Genomic DNA, 20,472 nt, shown 5'->3' with positions numbered 1-20,472 from the left:
TGTCTCACTGCTGTGCCCTTGCTCTGGAACTTTCCATTGTTTACAACACTCAGACCTGGCTTTCTAGGTCCTTTCTCACAAGGCTCAACACACACACACACACACACACACACACACAGAGCTGTGCTCTCTCCCTGCTGCTCGGCAATGTTCTAGACCTCACGAAATCTGCACAGGTAAGCCCAGTCTCTTTTCTTATACCCGCACTTCGCCCCCTGCCTGTGCCCACCTCCTGCACCCCAGGCCCCAATTCAAACCCTCAGAGCCTCCTCCACGAGGCCGCCCCAGCTGGTCTCACGCTGACAGTATGAGACACACGTAGCATGTAAGTCACTGACACAGCCTCCGACTGCATGTGTCCCTTTCTCCCCACCTCTGTCACACATCCCAAGGTTGAATCCCCAGGGCCCACAGGATCGCAGACAGAGCTGGAGATGTCACAGCCACCGAATAAGTAAATACACGTCCATCAGTTGTTTGATGACAGAAGGCCATTTCCTGTGTCCACAGTTTCCCAAAGGAAGAAAGGGGTGAGCCAGCATGCATCATTTCAACCCTGTTCCAAAGCTGCAGTTGGGGGACAGCTTCCTCACAGTCAGAAGATCCAAGGCCAAAACGAGCAAGGGACAGGAAGCCTCTGCCAAGGGTTTTTTAATTCAATCAGAAGACAACATGGGCACCATGAAAAAAAACAGCTCCACGCTACTAAAAATCTAATAACGTGAGCCCTTTATTTGTACATCACTCAAGTGTGCGAGGCACTTTCCCAGTTATTATCTCATTTCATCCTCATAAAAACCTTAAGAGATGGATGTAGCAAATGTAATTTCCTCAATAGGAAAAGAAATGAGGGGCTCAAAGGTTCGAGGCACTCAGCACATTTTCCACAGCCTGCTGCTGAGCTCGGAGCCAGGATCCAGGTTTCCTTCTCCCCGGCCCAGATCTTTCCACTGAGTCACGTACCCCTCGGGAGGGTGCTCAGCATGTTCAAGGCACCAGTGTGTGTGGTGCAGAGAACACCAGCTGGGAGACAGGCCGCCTTGAGTTCAATCCCCGGAGCTTCCATTTGCAATATGAAGAATAAACACAAGACTGTCTGTTTTATAGTCACTTATAAATAAAAGCAACCCATGAAGATGTTGAGCGTAGTACTTAGAAGGTGATGGATAAGTGACAGCTGCTTATTACTACGGCCCTGCTCATTAATATTCTGACGTGGACAGTCTCCCTGAAGGAACTATCAGCCTCCCAGCCAGGCCACCATCACATCACGTGATTCGTCAATGCACACCCGTTCTTGTTCATCACTGCACTTTTCCCTTGATTTCTTCATTTAGAGCTTCTCACACAGCAAGAAAGCCAGGGCAGAATTCGGGGCATCCACATTTCATTGTGCTGAAGACTCAGGAGAAAGCCAGCACCCTCACTCCGTGGCTTAATCATGTCACTCCAACTCAAGAATTTAGGAAAATCCTGAAACTCTCCACACAGTTGGGCCTGACACTCAGTCTCTGACATTTACTTCCAACGAGCCCAGGAAGCAATGGGAAGACGATGAATTATTTATCAGAAGCGCGGGAGTGTGAGCCTTCTAGGCTTATGGGGAACGTGGCGTCCCCTTCACGGGACAGACTACGGCTGGCCCTGGAACACGAGGCACCGGGGAGGCAAGGCACCCCAAGCCTGCTCCCCGTGGACTTCCCAGCAATGATGCGGAAATGTCATGCGAACAACGGCAACAACCAGCGATCATTAAGCACGTACAGCTCAGCATCGCGCAGAGCACTTCACATGCATTTCCCCATCAAATGTCTGGGAACCACTGGTGTTATTCCCATTCTACAGAAAAAGATGCTGAGGTTTAAGGAGAGCGCTCAATTTGCCGCAAGACACAGAAGAGATGAGTGGCAGAGCAAGGCTTTAAACCCACTGTTTGCCTCCGAGTCCGTGAGCTTCACTCCTGTGTCGGCTCAGTTCATTCCCGAGCACAGAAATAATACGATTTGACCTGTCCTCTGCACTCTGCAGGAAAGTGATGACGGTGTCATCCAGCTACAAGCCTTGGAGCGCTCTGACTCCGGGGCCGTGAAGTGCTTCGTGCACTCACCACGTACTAAGGCATTAGGTATTAACGTGTATTCATCCCATAACCTCTTCAAAAATAAAGGCCGGCATCTTATCTCCCTGTGACAGATGCCGAGAGCCACTCCCGTAGGCCAGCAGCAGGGCCTCCGCAGCTGTGCCCGCGGAGGGCAGGCGGGGGGCCGATCCCTGGGCCACGCTCCGCGAGGCGGGTGGGCACTGCGCACGGGCTGCATCAGCCCCGATCACGTTTTCGGCTGGTTCGCCCAGAAAACAAGCCTGCTACCACTAACTCACCAGCCCAGAATGGGGCGCCTTTTCGTAATCTGCACAAGAGCAGGCTGTGGGCCACGGCAGCCATGGCTGTCACGTGACCGCTCCACAACTGGAACGAGTCTATCCGAGGTGGGTGTTCTTTAACTACCCCCATGCTGCCTACCAGAGTAGAAGAGAGGGCTCAGGTTTCGGTGGCTTCTGGAACAGCAAGTGCAACACGCCTATGGACACTCAGCGCGACCTTATGGCGGCAGCTGTCCAGAAGAGACGACACAGACATTTAAATTTAGATGCCAACTTCCTGTGGGAAGCTTCCTCTCACCCTCAAACTAGACTGTGTGTGACCCCCTCTTTAGCAGCCTGCACTTGGGCCCAGAGAAGTGCTTTCCCCACTGCACTGCACAACCGCCTCTCTGCCCACCAGCCACCCACCAGCCAGGAGGCGGACCCACAGGAACAGCACCCCCTGCGTCCGGCACCCTGCCCCCAGCACGGCACCCAGGCAGGTAACAGGTGCACGGCTACTGAATAAAGAAGCGAGAGGCACCTGGGTGGCTCAGCTGGTTAAGCGTCTTGACTTCGGCTCAGGTCATGATGTCACGGTTCGTGGGTTCGAGCCCCACGTCGGGCTCTGTGCTGACGGCTCGGAGCCTGGAGCCTGCTTCAGATTCTGTGTCTCCCTGTCTCTCTGCCCCTCCTCCTCCACTTGTGCTCTCTCTCAAAGATGAATAAACATTAAAAAAAAAAAAAAAAAAGAAGCAGGATGGGAGGGAAGGAAGAGATAAGAAGGAGAAGAGTTTCTATGGAAGGTCTGAAAGAGGAACAAGATAAAAGAGCTCAAACAAGGCTCTCTGGTGACCCGCTTGAGTTCCAGCTCCAGGAAGCCCGCCTGCCCCAGGCGCCATCAGGACAAAGAGAGGTGGGCACACACATGCTCACCCATCACTGACGCCCAAACACACACCCACACATGCACCGACACAACCACACACTCACACACACACACGTTCTCTCCACGAGGCAGTTTTTTCCTGGACCACAGCCAGAGACTTGATTAGGAAGAGGGGAGAAAATGAAAGGTTCTAATGCAGACCACTTCCTACATGAGCAAAAAAGATTAAAAGGCTATAAAATAAACCAAAGGATTTAGGAACCTTCATGTTATAAAGGGAGACCAAAATAATAAATCAATTACTGCTCAGTTAAAGGTTTAATTAAACCATTTCAAGTATCTCTCAACTTAAAATGAATTGTGAAGGTTAAGCCTGAATAGAAATCATTAGAGAGAAACTAAGCTTCTAGAAGCCTCAAATAGTATGGACTCACACAGAGAGAAAAAAGAAAGACTCGGAGTTCTTAATGAAAGACTTTTGAAGAAATTTGCTCGTATTAAGAATCTGAGTTTAATTAAAGTCTTAAATACTTTTAAAAATCAAACTGTACAGGCAACTAATGTTCCAGTATACATACACCAAAAAAGAGAGAGAGAAAACATGTTCAAGAAAAATTTAGGTCGAAGGTAAATTCGTTAACAAAAGAAAATGATTCCTTTTTTCTTTAAGTTTTTATTTATTTATTTTGAGAGAGGGCAAGTGTGCACATGAAAACATGCAGATCGGGGAGGGGCAGAGAGGGAGGGAGGGAGAGAATCCCAAGTAGGCTCTATGTCAGCACGGAGCCCAACGTGGGGATCGAACCCACAAACCATGAGATCATGACCTGAGCCAAAACCCAGTCGCCTAACCAACTGAGCCACTCAGGTGCCCTGGAAAATAATTCTTAAAGTAGCTTCACAGTAAGAATTTGATTATACCCACATCAGTGTAAGAACAAGCAAATGCCACCAAGGCAGCTGGGTCCAATCCCACTCTCCCACCTACTGACCAGGTAACCTTGAGGGTGTTGTCGTAATTCCCCCAGTCTCTGAGCACATATTCCTCAATTATAAAATCCGAGCATCAGCAAGGAGATGGAAGACGTGGACGGCACTGTAAAAACAAAGCCTAACACCACCATCAGCAGAACATAAACTCTTCTCAATTGCACGTGGAACGTTCTCCAGGACAGACCACATGTTAGGCCATAAATCAAGTCTCAATAAATGTACAGAGACTGAAATCATACAAAGTATGTGGACAGAAATTAGAAATAAAAAAATCACACACGTGAATAACAAAAAACAACAAAAAACCCAATTAAAAAACGCGCAGAGGACCCGAGCAGACATTTTTCCAAAGAAGACCTACAGATGGCCAACAAGACACACGAAAAGATGCTCATCACTCATCATCAGGGAAATGCAAAGTCAAAACTACACCTCACGTCCGTCAGAATGGCTAAAATCAAAAACACAAGAAACAGGTGAGGATGTGGAGAAAAAGGAACCTTCGTGCACTGTTGGTGGGAATGCAAACTGGTGCAGCCACTGTGGAGGACAGTATGGGGTTTCCTCAGAAAGTTAAAAAAAGAACTACCCTACGATCTGCCAGTTCCACTTCTAGGTACCGAAGAAAACAAAAGTACTAATTTGAAAAGATACATGCATATCTACGTTCTCTGCAACAGTATTTACAATACCCAAGATACGGAAGCAACCAAAGTGTCCATCAATAGATGAATAGATAAAAAAGATGTGGGGTATGTGTGTGTGTACATATATATGTATATATATGCACATGTGTATACATATGTATACATACACAATGCACACACACGCACACACAGACATTAGAATATTACCTAGCCATAAAAAAAGAATGAAATCTTGCCATTCACAACAACACAGACAGACCCAGAGGGTATCATGCTAAGTAAAATAAGTCTGAAAGAAAAAGATAAATATATATGATTTCACTTATATACGGATTCTAAAAAACAAAAGAACAAACAGAACAGAAAGACTCATTGTTACAGAGAACAAACTGGTGGTTGCCAGAGAGAGAGGGCTGGGGAGACAGGTTAAATACATGAAGGGGATTAAGAGGCACAGACTTCCAGGGACAAAGTAAATAAGTCACGGGGATGAAAAGTATAGCATAGAAAATATAATCAGTAATATTGTAATAACTTCGATACAGCCACAGGCAGTGACAGAGAGTAACCAGAGCCATCATGGTGATCACTTCCTAATGTATAAAAATACAGAATAACCATCTTCTTACATACTGCATCTAATGTAGTAATGTATGTGAATTAAAATTTAATTTAAAAAAGGACGGAAAGAAATTTGAAAAACTCATAAAGACATGGAAATTAAATGGCACCCCTACGTAACCCATGGGTCAAAGACGGTATCAGAAGGGAAACTAGGAAATACACTGAGATGATCAAAAGGAAAACACAACATGCGAGCATTCGTGGGACGCAGTGCAAGCAGGCTTCGCAAGGCAGTTTATAGCTGTAAAGGCCTATGTGAAATACAGAAAGATCTCAAATCAGTGGCCTACTCTTCCAACTCAAGAAACCAGAGAAAACAGAAGCAAACCAGATGCACAGCGAGCAGGAAAACAAAAAATAAAATGAAAATTAAGAGTGTAAAGAGGTGAGACAGAAAAACAAAAGATTAAAAAAAAAAAAACCTGACAAACTTTTAGCTAAACTCACCAAGAAAAGAGAGGGAAGACTTAAATAGCTAAAATCAAGAATGAAAGATGGACAATTAGTATTAATCTTACCAAAAAAAGGTTTTTATAATTCTAAAGGAATACTATGAACAATTAATTATATGCCAACAAATGAGATAACTTTGAGGAAATGGAAAATTTCCTAGAAAGACACAAACTACCGAAAAGAGTTCAAGAAGAAACAGAAAATATTCGTACACCTATCACAAGCAAAAAAACGGAGTCAGTAATCAAAAATCTTCCCACCAAAAACGAAAAGCCCAGAACTAAAGGGCTTCGCTGGTGGATTCTATCAAACATTTCAGAAGAACGGACACTAACACTTCAAAAATCTTCCAAAAAAAAAAAAAAAAAAATGAACAAAACAAAAAACAAAAGAGGAGGGAACACTTCCCAGCTCATTCTGTGAGGCCACAAACCATTTTGATTCCCAAACCAAAGACATCAGAGAAATGATCCTACCGTTATCTCTGCGTCTAAACATAAACGTCTTCATCAAAATAGTAGCAGACCAACTCCAGCAGCATATTAAAAAGGACTATGTGGCGTCACCAAGCGGGGTGTATCCCAGGAAGTGACTCTGGGTATGCAAATCCATCCATACAAATCACCACATTCAGAGAATGAAGGGAAAAAAAACCACACAGTCATCCCCACAGTGATGGACCACGACTGCAGAGCAGGTAAGAGGGGGAACACGGGCCTGGTGGGCTGGCTGTCAGCGAGACGAACAGGAAGAGGGATCCCTAGGAAGAGGGGGGCCCGGGATGGCCTCCCGAGCAAACAGTCATCTCTTTCACTAATATCAGTAACGAGGGCAAAGGTGGTGGAAATCAGCACACGTGTGTGTTATAAAACACTGACACGCAGAGTTCCAGAAGATCTGTCCTCTGATCATTTATTCATTATTTAGAAACGAAATGAAAAATTCAGATTCTTTTACCTCATTCACATTTCATTTTAGTGGAAAGAAAATCTTGATAAGCAAAGCTGAATAAAAACAGAATTAAGGGTTTGTAACAAGCTTTCTCAAAGTTCTCGACATGTTAATCCACGTGACTTCTCTCTGCCATATGAATTTTACAAAAGAGTTTATCCATTCTTCTGAGTCTACAGATGTTCAACCCCAGAGACAGGGGTTCTGATTAAATCAGTTCCTGAGTAAAGTTGTGGTTCCATCTGTCCGTTAAGCTACACTCTTTGGAAAGCCAAAGCGTCTTTTTCTTTCTTAAAGTTTATTTTCTTTATGTTTGAGAGAGAGCGAGAGAATGGCAGAGAGAGAGGCAGAGAGAGAATCCCAAGCAGGCCCCATGCTCAGCGCAGAGCCCAATGCAGGGCTCGAACCCACGACCCATGAGACCATGACCTGAGATGAAATCAAGAGTCAGGTGCTCAACTGACTGAGCCACGTGGGCTCCCCAAGCCAAGGCATCTTAACTGCTCAACAGGAAGGCAGCCGTGGAGGATGTGGAAGTCATAAGGGATCCTCCAGTGAGGTCTGGAAGGATGAGCCTTACTCACTCCCAGGCTGGGTGGCAGAGGGAGGCGTGGCTGAACTGTGAAGACCTTAGCATTAGGCAGATTCTTTTTTCTTTTTTTTTTTTCCAGCTTTACTAAGGCATGATTGATAGCCAAAAATTGCACATACTTAGATTACACAATATGTTTTCTTCAAGGTGTACAAGATGATTTAATGTCCATAATACCCTGTGAAGTGCTCACCACAATCAACGATAGTAACCATTTTTCTTCTTTTGATGAGAACACTTAAGATTACTCTGTCTGCAAACTTCAAGTATACAATACAATGTTGTTTGCTGCACCTTAGATCCCTGGGACTTATTCATCTCAAAGTTTGTGCCCTCTAGACTATCATCTCTCCATCCCCCCACTGCCCGAGAGCCACTTTTCTATTCTCTCATTCTATGAATTCAGCTCTTTTGGATTCCACATCTACGTGCGATCATACAGGATTTGTCTTTCTGGGTCTAGCTTATTTCACTTAGGATAGTGTCTTCCAGATTTGTCCATGTTGCAAATGGCAGGATCTTCTCCTTTTTTATGGCTGGATAATATTCCTGTGTGTGTGTGTGTGTGTGTGTGTGTGTGTGTGTGTGTGTGTCATTTTCTGTATCCATTCATCTGTTGACAGACACTTAGACTGTCCATTGTGAATAATGCTGCAATGAACACGGGAGTGTGGATATCTCTTCAAGATCCTTCATTTCTTTTGGATGTATTTCCAGAAGTGAGATTGCTGGATCATATACTAATTCTACCTTTACTTTTGTGAGGAACCCCCAAAGCGTTTTCCATAGTGGCTGCACCAATTTACATTCCCACCAACAGGACCCAAGGGTTCCCTTTTCTCCCCATCCTTGCCAGTACCTGTTGTCTTCCTGAGGGCAGCCACTCCAAGGGCCGTGAGGTGATACCTCACTGTGGTTTTAACCTGCCCCTCCCGGATGGGTGGTGACATTGAGCATCTTTCCATGCACCTGTTGGTCGTCTGTATGCCTTCTTTGGGAAAATGTCTGTTCAGGTCTTTTGCCCGTTTTTAATCAAGCTATTGGGTAGATTCTTAATGACAAACTGACTTCCCTCCCCCTCCTCGTCCCCAAAGCAAAGAGAATCAAACGTGCGCTATCGGCTGAGATGTGATCATGCGTGACTTCCCACCTCAGTCCTGCTTTCTCGAAGTGGAAAGAGCTCACGAGGCCAGTGATGGAGCTGAAACACCGTGAACACAGCACTACCGGCTGCCGGTGACGAGGACACAAATTCTCCTGCTCCTCCTCATTCGCCATTACCAGTTTCAGGTGCTGGGTTCTCTTGGTTTCATCTTCCGCCACTAACAGTGACTAGCAGAACTTCCCTTAACTTCTCAACAACTTATTCCTCTGTCAGGTGTATTCCTCTGAGCTCCCTGGGAACGGCCAGAGGGACTCATTAACCAAAACATGTTTTGTCTGGACTCTCTCCTTGTTAACGACGCCAGACAGATGATCAATAAGCCAGTCTATTTAGAAATGCCAGCCTGAATATTCCCAGGAAAGAGCAGTCGGTTATCAGTGTGGCTAATGAATCCTGTGATGGAACACTGATGGCCACAGAGTGCACTGCTGCACAGGCGACTGGCCGTTGTCCCTCATCGTATAAAAATAGTTTTGTGGGCTTTTTTTCCCACTGTCGTTTGCGGCTACTCTTACTGGGCTACACATTGTCTTTGTCTGTGGGGACCTAATTACGGGGCCTAGATGGTTTCTCTAATCCATCCACCTGCCCCATCTGACGCCATTCAGTGGGAGATGTCTGGACGCTGCAGACAAGACGTATCTCACTTCACACACTGACTGTGAACCTGATGGAGTCCGTGCGAACCAAAGCTTTGCAATTTGGATCCTTGTTCCAGGGTTACACGCTCAGTCCAGAAACGCGGGGTCTCAGATTATATGTTCTTACACATTCATCACGTATGTTGTCACAGCTTCCCTTCATTGTCGCCTGTGCCAGGAGTCATCCAATCCTCAGCGCCCACCCGGTGACAGGCCTGTTCTCTTCATTTGTCAGGGGAGCACGGTGAGGCTCAGAGAAGCCATATCATCTGCCTCAGGTAATGCAACTGGTAGGTCCTAGAGCTGGCTGAGACCCCCACTCGTCCGACAACAAGCTCACGGTTCGTTTGTTTTTTTTACGCTGTTGGACACTATCCCCGCCTTTCATTCACTCAATCATTCATTCGTTCCTTCGTTCATTCTTCCTTCCAAAGCCAGAGAAGCACCTGCAGAGGCCAGGTACAGTGAATTCAAAACCACAACCTTATTTTGAACGGACCTACAACTGGACAATTGTTAACTCTTGGAGACGGGAACCTTCCGGGTTTCTATGCCCAGCAAACAGAAACCCAGCCTCGAAGGGCTGGCAGGCAAATCACAGCCATCGTCACCAGCAGGCACATCCGTGGCCGTGGCCCCTCACCCGGCACCCCGGGCCCCTTACCATCTCCGCTTTTGTGTGGGTTGGTGGGTTCAGGAGTGCTCAGAGGCCTGAGGGGAATGATGATCTCGTCCGCACTAACCCCTTCTCCTGCGTGCTTCTCAGAGACGTGGGAGAGGAGCTCCGACTGATTTGGTGAGAAAAGGTTACAGCATTTGCACATGAAGATGGCCGTGTTCTCTGTGAGGGGGGGGAGAAAAAGCAAACTGTGTTATTTCATCTTAAAAAAAAAACAATGATTACTTCCAATCGCCAAAGGAAAATATTGAAGGCTGCCCTTTTGAGCAATGGCCAGCCTCCACCTGACTGCGTCCCTCTCGTGGATACCTCCACACCAGGCAGCTCACTTCTAACTTCAGGGGGCCCCAATTGCCAGAAAATTCTTTCTTCCGAAATTCAAAACCACTGCCCTGCCAGATAGCATCTGATACGGACTCCCCCGTTACCAAAGCCTACCAGACAGCCCAGATTCTGGCATCGACATGGCAACACGAAAGAACGAAACCCAGCCTTCAAATGAATGCACCGCACTGACAGCAATGAAGTGCTCCAGCGAGGCTCTCTCCAATTAGGTACCAGGAAAAAAATTGATCAAAATAGCATTTCTCAAGAGCCAAGACACCTTGCACTGGCCGGCACAAGGACTGGAAACCAGAAGAATGGGAATCTGTTGATTTTTTTAAGCTACTTAATTCCTATTTGAAAGCAGTACCACCATTCACAAATATTTACTAATAGTCTATTAGAGTTCATCCCATTATACTAGGCAGGAAGACATAATGGGAAAACGCTCATTTTTAGTCGGATAAGATAACTGTAAGTACATATAGGAATATTAAATTTAGGATCAAAAAATAATTAGAAGCTGGAATTTTTTTTAACGACAAGAAGAACTGGTACAATGGAAAGGACAATGGCTTTGAAGCCGCAGGGACCCAGATTACATTCCCAGCCCTACCCGTGAGTGCTGTAAAGCTGGGCGATCTCCGAGGAGTAGTGAGAACCCCTCGGTCGCTGGTACGAAACAGGACACGCAGCTCATGTGCCCACTCAGCGGTGGGAACACAGCAGGCACTCAGGAAACCACAGCACTCCACCGACCACGTGCCCGCGCCCACGTCACCCACACGGCTGGGCCGTCACCATCACTAGCCCCACGGGGCCTCTCCATGCTGCCTGGCAGGCACACACGCTCCAGGCCACATGCTCTCCGTGGAGGCTAGACGGATCTACAGCGATCCTAGGCGATCTCTTGGCCACCTGCTCTCCGTGGATGGTGAACAAATGTCTCAGACCCCTCCATTCCCACCGCCCATCCTCGCGCGCGGCCACTGACCTTGGTTCCTATTTCACGTGTAGCCACCAGAAGACAGCTTCCAAGGGCTTCCTCCGCCCACCTGCCCACCCACCTGCACCTTCACCCACCCACCCACCCAGCCTGACTCCTGCTGGTATGAAGGCTGGCACCAGCAGTGGCACAGAATGGGGGGGGTGGGGGAAGGGGACCCATGGGAGTGGGCTACCCCAGTGCAGGCAATATCTTTACCACTGACACTGTTTAGAATTGGTGGATCAGGGAGATAGCAAAACAAAAAAGGAGACCAACACTTAAATGCTATGACGTCTGGGGCGCCTGGGTGGCTGGGTCGGTTAAGCATCCAACTTTGGCTCAGGTCATGATCTCAAAGTTCATGAGTTCAAGCCCCATGTCGGGCTCTGTGCTGACAGCTCAGAGCCTGGACCCTGCTTCAGATTCTGTCTCTCTCTCTCCCTCTCTCTCTCTCTCTCTCTCTCTCTCTGCCCCTTCCCTGCTTGCACTCTCTCTCAGAATAATTAAACTTTTTAAAAAATGTTGTCACTGCTTTAAAATTCTCCAAAGACAGTGCATCCTTACAGGTGCCTGCACCTGGTAAGAGGGTGACACAGCCCACCCTGGAAGATCACTGGACAGAGGGGCAAGGCAACGGCCCCTCCCGCCCAGTGACCGAGTTCCAGTAACTTCTTTCTCCAGAACACCAATCCTTCCTCTCTGCCACTTGCCATATGCTTACTTCTCCCATCTTAACCCCAGACTCTCTCTTGCTCTCCACCCCCTTGCCCTCCCCCACCCCTATTTTCCTCCTCCTTCTCCTCACAGCAAGATTCCCCTCCCAGAAGGAGGAGACAGGAAAGAAAGGCATTGAGCCTGCTGGCCACTGCCACAGTGAGGACGGAACCCCGCCAGACACCGGAGCTGCACAAGCAACCCCCTCTGGATCCAAAGGAAGGGCTTCTCCACGAACGAGCAGGAGGGGTGACGACCTAAGAGAACTGTCCCCAACCAAACAACACCAGAAACAGAAATGTAACAAAGCAGAACACTGCTTCTTCAATGGCACTCTCGCCAATAGTGTCAATCGATATTTTATTTTTTCCAAGAAATGCTTTATTCCTAAGGAACCCAAAATGCTTCCCATTCAAAGAGGAAGAGATTACAGTAACACTTCTTGTCTTTCTACGAGGCCACGTTGTTTTCAACACGCTTCCTGCTGACCCAACAGCGATCTCATGACTCAGGCAGAAAAGGGTTTGCAATCCCCCTCCCACTGGTGAGGAAACCGAGGCTGAGAGAGGACAAGCAGGCCGCCCGAGTCACGGTCCGCAGGAAGGAGACACCAAAAAGACTCTCTGCGACCCGCTTCTGACGTGAGCTGGTTCGGCTACACCCCGTGAGTGGAGTTCCTTCAAGTCAGGCTAAAATCCTCACCGTTGTAACCAACAGCGTCTGAAATGAAAGTCATTCCAAAGAGCATAATCCCCAAACCACTGATCAAGTTCTTCCTTGTTCACTGTAGTACGTCCTGAGCAGCAGGCACAGGTGCGCCCCCTGCAGGCCCCGGGGCAGAGAGGACTCTGGCGGGAGCCCCCCAAGGAGCAGGCCCCAGCTGCCCAGGGGAGGCGGACACGTCAGGGAACAGGTGCACCTTACGGTTTTTACGAAACTACTTCCCAACAGACCTGTACGTATTACTGGTTTCTGTGACGCTTTCAGGAGAAAGGGAATTCTGTGACATTTCACACAGAACTTTCGGGGACCACAGAGTTATGGGGAGGGGTCTCTGCTCACAGGCATACCAGGCACTGTCTAGAGACCAAACAAATAAGACTACCTTTGCATCTATGTCTGGCCAAGTGCTGGAGGCTGCTGCAAGTCAGCCACCACCATCGCTTAGCGGTCGGGCAAGTCCGCCGCACTGTAAGGCTGGCACCTGACCTCGGCTGCCTGCTGTCAAGGAGCACGTGCTTCCCCAGAGCCTGCTGCACGTCCGCTCCACGAGGCGGGTGGAGGCTAGACCTGGAGATCCCAAGGTGTGGGCAGAGGTAAGGACACATGACCCAGGAGGTTCAGAGAGGCTGCCCTCCCCTTGGCCACCCAGCCAGGGAAGCGCAGAGTCAAGGTGGAATGCGGCCTTACCTGACCTGGGCCCGGGGTCTCCCGGAAGCCACGTGGCCCTGCCAAGGTCGGCACCGCTAAGGAACGCAGCCGTGGAACAGCCCACAGGCCCACGTGGCTGCCCCGAGCTGCACCAGCGGGCGGGCTCTATTTTGCCACCGACCGTGCAGCCTTGAGTTTTTTTTTTTTAGATTTTCTTTTTAAGTAATCTCTACGCCCAACGTGGAGCTCAAAGTCACAACCCCGAGACTACAAGTCGCACGCTCTACAGACTGAGCCGGTCAGGTGCCCCAATTCAACCCTGGATTTAAGAGTGGCTGCTTCCAGAAGCCCAGAGAGAACACACCGTGCTCCCTCTTGAACGCCCTGCAGGCCTCCGAGAAGGAGGGACACCGTGCCCTCCGTAAAGATGCTCACAAAGCAAGATGCCAACACGTGGGAAGAGAGTGGCAGATCAGACTGCCTCCCCCCAAATATGGAGAACTGTTATCCCACCAAAATAACAACAGGGGAGCTATTTTCATTTCTTATAGTGGACGGATGTGAAAAAATGTATCTTATACCCTGAAAAACAATCATAATTATGTTGTCAGCTCATTCTGATGAAGATGCTATAATCTGGATGCATTTTTAGGTCCGATTACTGTGCACTCCTCCTCAACAAAAGGATGCAGAGAGAAAATCACATGTTCAACACAAAGAAAATCACAGAAGTTTGGGGTTTGAGTGTTCAATTTCTATGAAGTATTTGCCAGTTTTGGCCAACTACTCTATACTATTAAGAAGGAAAATCTCAAAATAATTGCATAAGCAAGTCCCCATTTCTAAACTCTGATGTGCAAACACTCCAAGCCAGGAAGAGCCACATCCTGTCTGTGACCTCTGACCCACCCGCTTACCACCACCCTGTCTGGGGACCTTGGATGAGCAAGCCTCTGACCCCACTCCTTGAAGAAGGTCATGAAGTAGAATGGGCTTGTAGGTCCTGGGAGGTTGGTTAGGCCCCTGGGACGCCGGGAAGGGTCACTGGGAGCTAACAGGTCCCACCTCTTACTTTGGCCACAGGCAACACACGGGTGAGCTAAAGCTGGCCTGCTCCCAAGGGGACTTCCCCACAAATCTCAGGCCCTTGAGTAAACAGTCTGTTCAGCCTTGAGCTGAAGTCACATGCTCCAGCCAGCTCACAGGCTGCTCCGGCCCCAGCACACAATCAAGGGCACGCTGTCCCTTTTGCTGCTGTCCTCTGTAAGTCCATCTCCTCTGGGACACTCAAGGTGGGATGACCAGAGCAGGACAGCATTCAGGCATCCCAGGTCTCCTGGTCCTACAGCAGAGTTTTTTATTTTATTTCATTTCATTTCATTTCATTTATATTATTATTATTGTTATTATTATTATTGCTATCACCATCATCATCGTAATACAGCTAAATAGTACAGAGCCCTGTAGAACAGAGACAGCCCCCTTATCTTCCCCTTGAGGACAACGGCATCACTGAGCAGTTTGCTGTGCATCACAGGAGACAGAGAGACAAAGAAACATCATGCACGCCTATCCTTTCCCTCCCCTCAGGGGCCCTAATGCCCTGGCCCCGCCACCCTCTGTCCACCCTGCCCTCCACCCCGGTCCCTCTCCCAGCACTGAGCTCAGGACGACAGGCACCCTACAACAGCCAAAGCCCATAGACTACACTGCTGCCCACTCCCATCCCTGTGGGCAAAGGCCGAGCAGGAAGTCAAGACTTCCACCCGGACCAGGCAATTAAGGAAGCACCCCTCCCACTCCCTGCTGGGCTGGGGTCAGAGGAGGCCCCGTGGGGAGCCTGAACCCCCATCCTGCCCAGCAGTACTGGGGCACATCTTCCCGCAGGCATCAACGGAGGCCGAGGAGGGAGCCTGGAGTTCTACCTACCCTCACTGGCAGTGACGAAGCAATACCCCAAGTCTGCACCAGAGCAGTGTCAGGGGGCCTGCTAAAACAGAAGATTCGGAGAGGATCCAGACTGTCATTAACACCTAAAATGCTCAGAGTTCAAGAAAAAGTCATTCCTCATAATTTTTCAAGCATCAACACAGAATGGAAAAGACAGAAGAAAGAAATCAAGGACCTCAAAGATGGAACAAGGAAAAGCACACAATCTGATTAACAGGGAAAACAGACTGAAAAACCTGAACGGGGCCTCAGGGACGTGTGGGACTATAACTGAAGATCTAACCTGTGTGGCACCAGGGTCCCAAAAGAGGAGAAAGACAGTGGGGCTGGGAAAGGATTCGGGGAAATAATGGCTGAAAATTTCCCAACTCTGACAAAAGACATAAACCCACACGTTCAAGAAGGCCAGCAAAGCCCAAACAGGATAAACCCAAAGAAATCTACGCCAAGGCACATGATAATAAAAACTTCTGAAAACTGGAGACAAGGCGGGGGGGGGGGGACCCCACAGAACAGCTTCCCATGTGGGAAACTATCTGAGTGACAGCAGGTTTCCCAACACACACAACGCGGGCCAGAAGGAAGTGGCACTTGTTCGAGTGCAGCAAGGAAGCAAGTGATCACCTCGATTCTACATCCAGCAAAAACGTCCTTCAGAAATAAAGGGGAAACCGAGACATTCCCAGAGGAAGGAAAACTAAAAACGCTGTCCAGCAGACTTAACCTCTAAGAATGGCTAAAGGGAGTTCCCTGAATAGAAAGAAAATGATAAAACAACGAGTCTTGGGACATCAAAAGGGAAAAAAGTACAAAGGAAAGTGTAAAAATACGGGCAAATGCATCAGATTTCCCTTTTTCTTTTAGTTTCCTGAAGTATTTTTGACAGTTGAAGCAAAAAGCAGAAGTCTGTCTGATGTGGTTCTCAATATATGCAGAAGAAACATTTGCGACAATGACAAGCGGAGGGTAAAGAGGGTATACAGGGCAGTAACATCTCTACTCCTCACGCACGCCGGCAAAATGTCAAGACTTCTGCCTGTGGACTGAGGGGGTGGCTACACGAACCCACACACGTGATAAGAAGGGACCAGAACTATGCACGCACATCGTACCACACCAACTCCTTGCTTTGATATTGCACAAGAGTTACGGAAGACATGACTCGGGTGGGGTTGAGCTGATGGAAAGCTCTGGAGCTGCACAGTGGTGACGGCTGCACAGCACTGTCAGTGTCCTTAAAGCCACTAAGCTGTATTGCTAAAAATGGTCAAAATGATAAATTTCATGCTATGTATATTTTGTCAAAAAACAAATGGAGTAAATCAGGTAAAAGGTATATGAGACTTCTCAGTACTATCTTTGAAACCTCCCAGAAGGTATTTCAAAATACAAAGTTAAACAAATAAAAAGTGGGGTGCCTGGGTGGCTCAGTCGGTTGAGCGTCCGACTTCGGCTCAGGTCACGATCTCACGGCTCGTGAGTCCAAGCCCCGCACCAGGCTCTGTGCTGACAGCTCGGAGCCTGGAGCCTGGAGCCTGCTTTGGATTCTGTGCCTCCCTCCCTCTCTCTGCCCCTCCCCTGCTCGCTCTCTGTCTCTCTCTCCCTTCTCTCTCAAAAATAAATAGACATTAAAAAAAATTTTTTTTAATAAACATAAAAAAATAAATAAAAAGTACCATGGCAGACAAAACAGACCTCTGCCTACCAGTGTGGATCCTCCGGAAAGGACACTGAACTTGAGAAGCGGCGTGTATCCTGCCTGACGTATCCACAACCCCATCCAATCCCAATGAGAAATCTAGGGCTCAGGAGGGTGGGGTGAGGTGGCTGGGCAGAAAGGGGTCAGTACAGGTCCCTGTGCCCACCTCTGTGGGATAGCGGAGTGATACGGGCTCTGAAGGGCTGGCATCCCACGTCCATGTCAAGCACCTTCCACCCCCGGAGCCCCCATTCCCTGTAGCCAGAGCCCCACCCAGCCCAACGCCGTCCATCTTACCCTCAGCAACGATGCCGCTGGGGACACAGTAGGCACTCAATAAATGTGAGATGAACTGATGATTCTAAACATGCTTAAACATTTATCAATGCTCACAAGAAGACAAAATGCTACATGACTAGACTATTAGATTACTCTATTTAAAAGCTTTAGTTTAAGAAAAAAATCTCTTTCCTCTTCTGGGTTAGTATAAATCACCCTCTGCTTTGTAACTATCTTCTACTCAGATTGATGAACTTCAAAGAGAGTTCAACAGCCAAAGCTCAGATCCTATTAAATTATCTATCTTATGAAAACAGTAGGGCTGGAAAATTCTTTCAGTGTTAAATATTTTTGTTTTCTTGGTTTTCACTCGCCCTTAAGTTATTAAATTCGTAAGAGCTGGCAGCTTTCCAATAAGAGTGGAAATATTTTAACAACATAAAGCCAGATTGCTGTCACAGCCAATGTGATGAAAAAGGCTCATTGCGCAGCTTCGTACAATCAAAAATACCTCTTCCTTTTATCTTCAGGAAAAGAGGCTTGGGTCAGGACACGACATTATCTTCCATTTAGTTTATTTTACAGAACCTTCCACCAGCTGTGGATGCGCCACATACATCATCATCGTCACCACGATGACCGGGAACATGCGGTAACCAAACACAGAGGCGATTCGATGAGGAAGAAGGAAAAGACCAGGGAGCTAAAATCAATTAAACCCTCACCACCAGCCGCACCACGCAAGGCTCACGCTATACTTAATCTTTCAGCCATCCTAAGAAGTGGGTTCTATTATTGTATTTCCTCAAATTGAAGACAACACCCGTTTTAAGAGGCACCGATACTTTACATTCCACTAAAAAAGATGAAAACGCTGCCAAATAAACTAAGACACACTGGTTTCTTATCACACAGGCTGTAAGACAGCTCCTGATTTTAGCGATGCTACAACGCGAGTCTTTGAGTCAACGGGACTCGGTAACACTTCCAGATTCCCACGGAAGCGCAGCTCGGTCTCAGTGCTGGGAGGGAGGGCGGGCGTGAGCCCAGGAGAGCCTGACTCGAGCCTCGCTCTTGTCCCAGCACCCCCAACACACCCTGGGGTTGGGGGCTCCACTTCCGGGCTTACTTCCGTGACAGTGTTTGAAACCCTGCTTTCCAGAAAGAGGACAAGACAAACATTTTCTGAATGCCAGCACTTTCACACTCCGTCGCGTGTGATCCTGACAAGCAGGGCTGTCGCTAACAGATGCCTCCAGGAGAAAGGGGGGAAATGTACCCCTTCCTCAAGACGCTAGCTCCCCCTGTCAGAAAGTGGTCACAATATGCCGATTTTCTTGAAACGTGACACTTTCCTACCATTTGCAGAAAGGTGCCATAAGGAATACACAAATATATGAGGTGAATGAGTCCCCTTAGATGTGTTGCCCTGGTGCAGTGTGCAATCGACACAGCTGTATAAGGCGGTCCTGCTACGTGAAGACATCACTATCCCCTGTTACAGATAAGAATGCTATCACTTGTACGAGAGGATCAAATTCAGGCCTACGTGGTTCCAAAGCCACTCGGTCAGTGCAAAAGAAACGGACAAATTAGGAAGGAACACATCTTGTACATGCATGCATGTGGGCATGTGTCTATACAGGAACATACTAACCACACGCCACCGGAAAGCATGTGGAGGAAGACTTCTCGGGAGGGGAGGCAGAGCTGGCCCGGGAGATGGCCGGACAGCGTGAGGCAGGAGAAGGGAGCTGCCACAAACGAGGACTAGAAGCCAGCCAACAGGGGCAGAGCACAACCCTTGAAAAGCCTTCAGAGTAGACAGGGGGAGAACAAATCCAAGGTAGGGAGGCACATGAGGGTGCCTTTGGAGGCGGACAGCAAGTCCCGGTCCTCGGAAAACCCACCGGGGAAGCCTGCCCAGGAGGGGCGAGGCCACCGGCCTCCACGGCAGGAGGCCCGTCCCGAGGGAGGCAGGAGCAGCGAGGCACACGGACGGCTGCCCCATCAGAAGGGGGCCGCCTCCCAGCTCGAAGGGGGCCAAAAAGCTGAATCTGTATTTGGAATTTCTGGGGTTTTAAACACTGGCAACTGGATGAGATTTTCCTGCAAAAACAAAACAAAACCCAACCTGTGCAGGCCAAACAGATCAAGTCCGTGGGTTAGGCCTGTCCGGAGGGCTTCCAAATGCAACCTCTGAGAAGAGGTTTTCCGTGCGGGTGACCTGAGGGCTGCAGCCAGCCTGCTGGGGAAAGCCGGGGAGCCCTGTCCGAGGAAACAGAGACGGACGGACGGAGGCAGAGTGCGGGCTGCAGACTCTCTTCCTAACCAGCCAGCCCCCAATACCCAGGAACACTTCCTGGCTCTGGGCAGGCAGATTCGAAGGCCGGCTACCCTTCGTTTCAGAGATCTCCACAGTCGTGATCACACGGGTGAGCATCCGAGAAAGAAACGAAATTTTAAAAGCCCGCTTAAATGGGTATTAGAAATAAAGGGATAGTAAGGGACAAAATAAGGTCTCCCTCTTGGGGGGAGGTAGACATTGACCCCAGGCAGTTTGGGCCAAACACTGGCTGGAAGAAGCAGCGAGGCCACAGCTGCGGACACTGAGCTGGAGACACAGGCTCTGGACACGGGACAAAACGTTTCCCACGGCTGATGATTTGTCGATATTTCTCTCTGAGGTGACTAGACACGTGGCTGGCCAGGCAAGGGTAGACGAGACGTTATGCCTTATGCCTCTCTGCCATTCTCTCCAAATGAAACGTTAGGATGACAAAGAAAAGCGCACAGTATTCAGATAACAAAAAAGAAGAAAGAGGGAAAACAAAAAAAAAAGGAAATTGGTTTAACCAGCAGAGCAAGACAGATTCCGATTCAGAATCAGTAAGAAAAAGGCATTCTCTCCACAAGAGTTATACCCAGCACAACACGATGCCTGGTGGGTGTGGACAGCCCAGCCTTGAAGTGCCACATTCCAGAACTACACATGGGCGGGCCAGGTTCGCAGAGGGCCCGGGATCAGGGGAGGCCAGGCAGAAAAAGGCACCGGAGCTCCCAAAGCTGGGGGTTCGAGGAAAGTCCCCACGTCAGCCATGGGAAGGGGAGACACGAAGACTTCGTGGCCCAAAGTAGCACCCTCAACCTTC

General features: G+C 48.5%; 1 protein-coding gene across 9 annotated transcripts in view; it reads right to left on the bottom strand.

Annotated features, from left to right (window-relative positions):
* ZFAT (zinc finger and AT-hook domain containing) overlaps window positions 1–20,472 on the bottom strand; it is a 282,959-nt gene that overhangs the window by 146,251 nt on the left and 116,236 nt on the right. For all 9 annotated transcript variants that reach the window (XR_008292503.1, XM_053208115.1, XM_053208117.1 and 6 more), the window contains one exon: window positions 9,981–10,157. Coding sequence is in view for 8 of the 9 variants with exons in the window: in XM_053208117.1 (XP_053064092.1) it covers window positions 9,981–10,157 (177 nt within the window). In the remaining variant the exon portion in view is untranslated. The remainder of the gene's footprint in view (window positions 1–9,980; window positions 10,158–20,472) is intronic.

Source organism: Acinonyx jubatus, chromosome F2 (assembly GCF_027475565.1).
Source record: "Acinonyx jubatus isolate Ajub_Pintada_27869175 chromosome F2, VMU_Ajub_asm_v1.0, whole genome shotgun sequence".
Lineage (NCBI taxonomy): Eukaryota > Metazoa > Chordata > Mammalia > Carnivora > Felidae > Acinonyx > Acinonyx jubatus.
The sequence above is the reverse complement of the archived record's forward strand: the minus strand, read 5'-3'. Positions and strand labels throughout refer to the sequence as shown.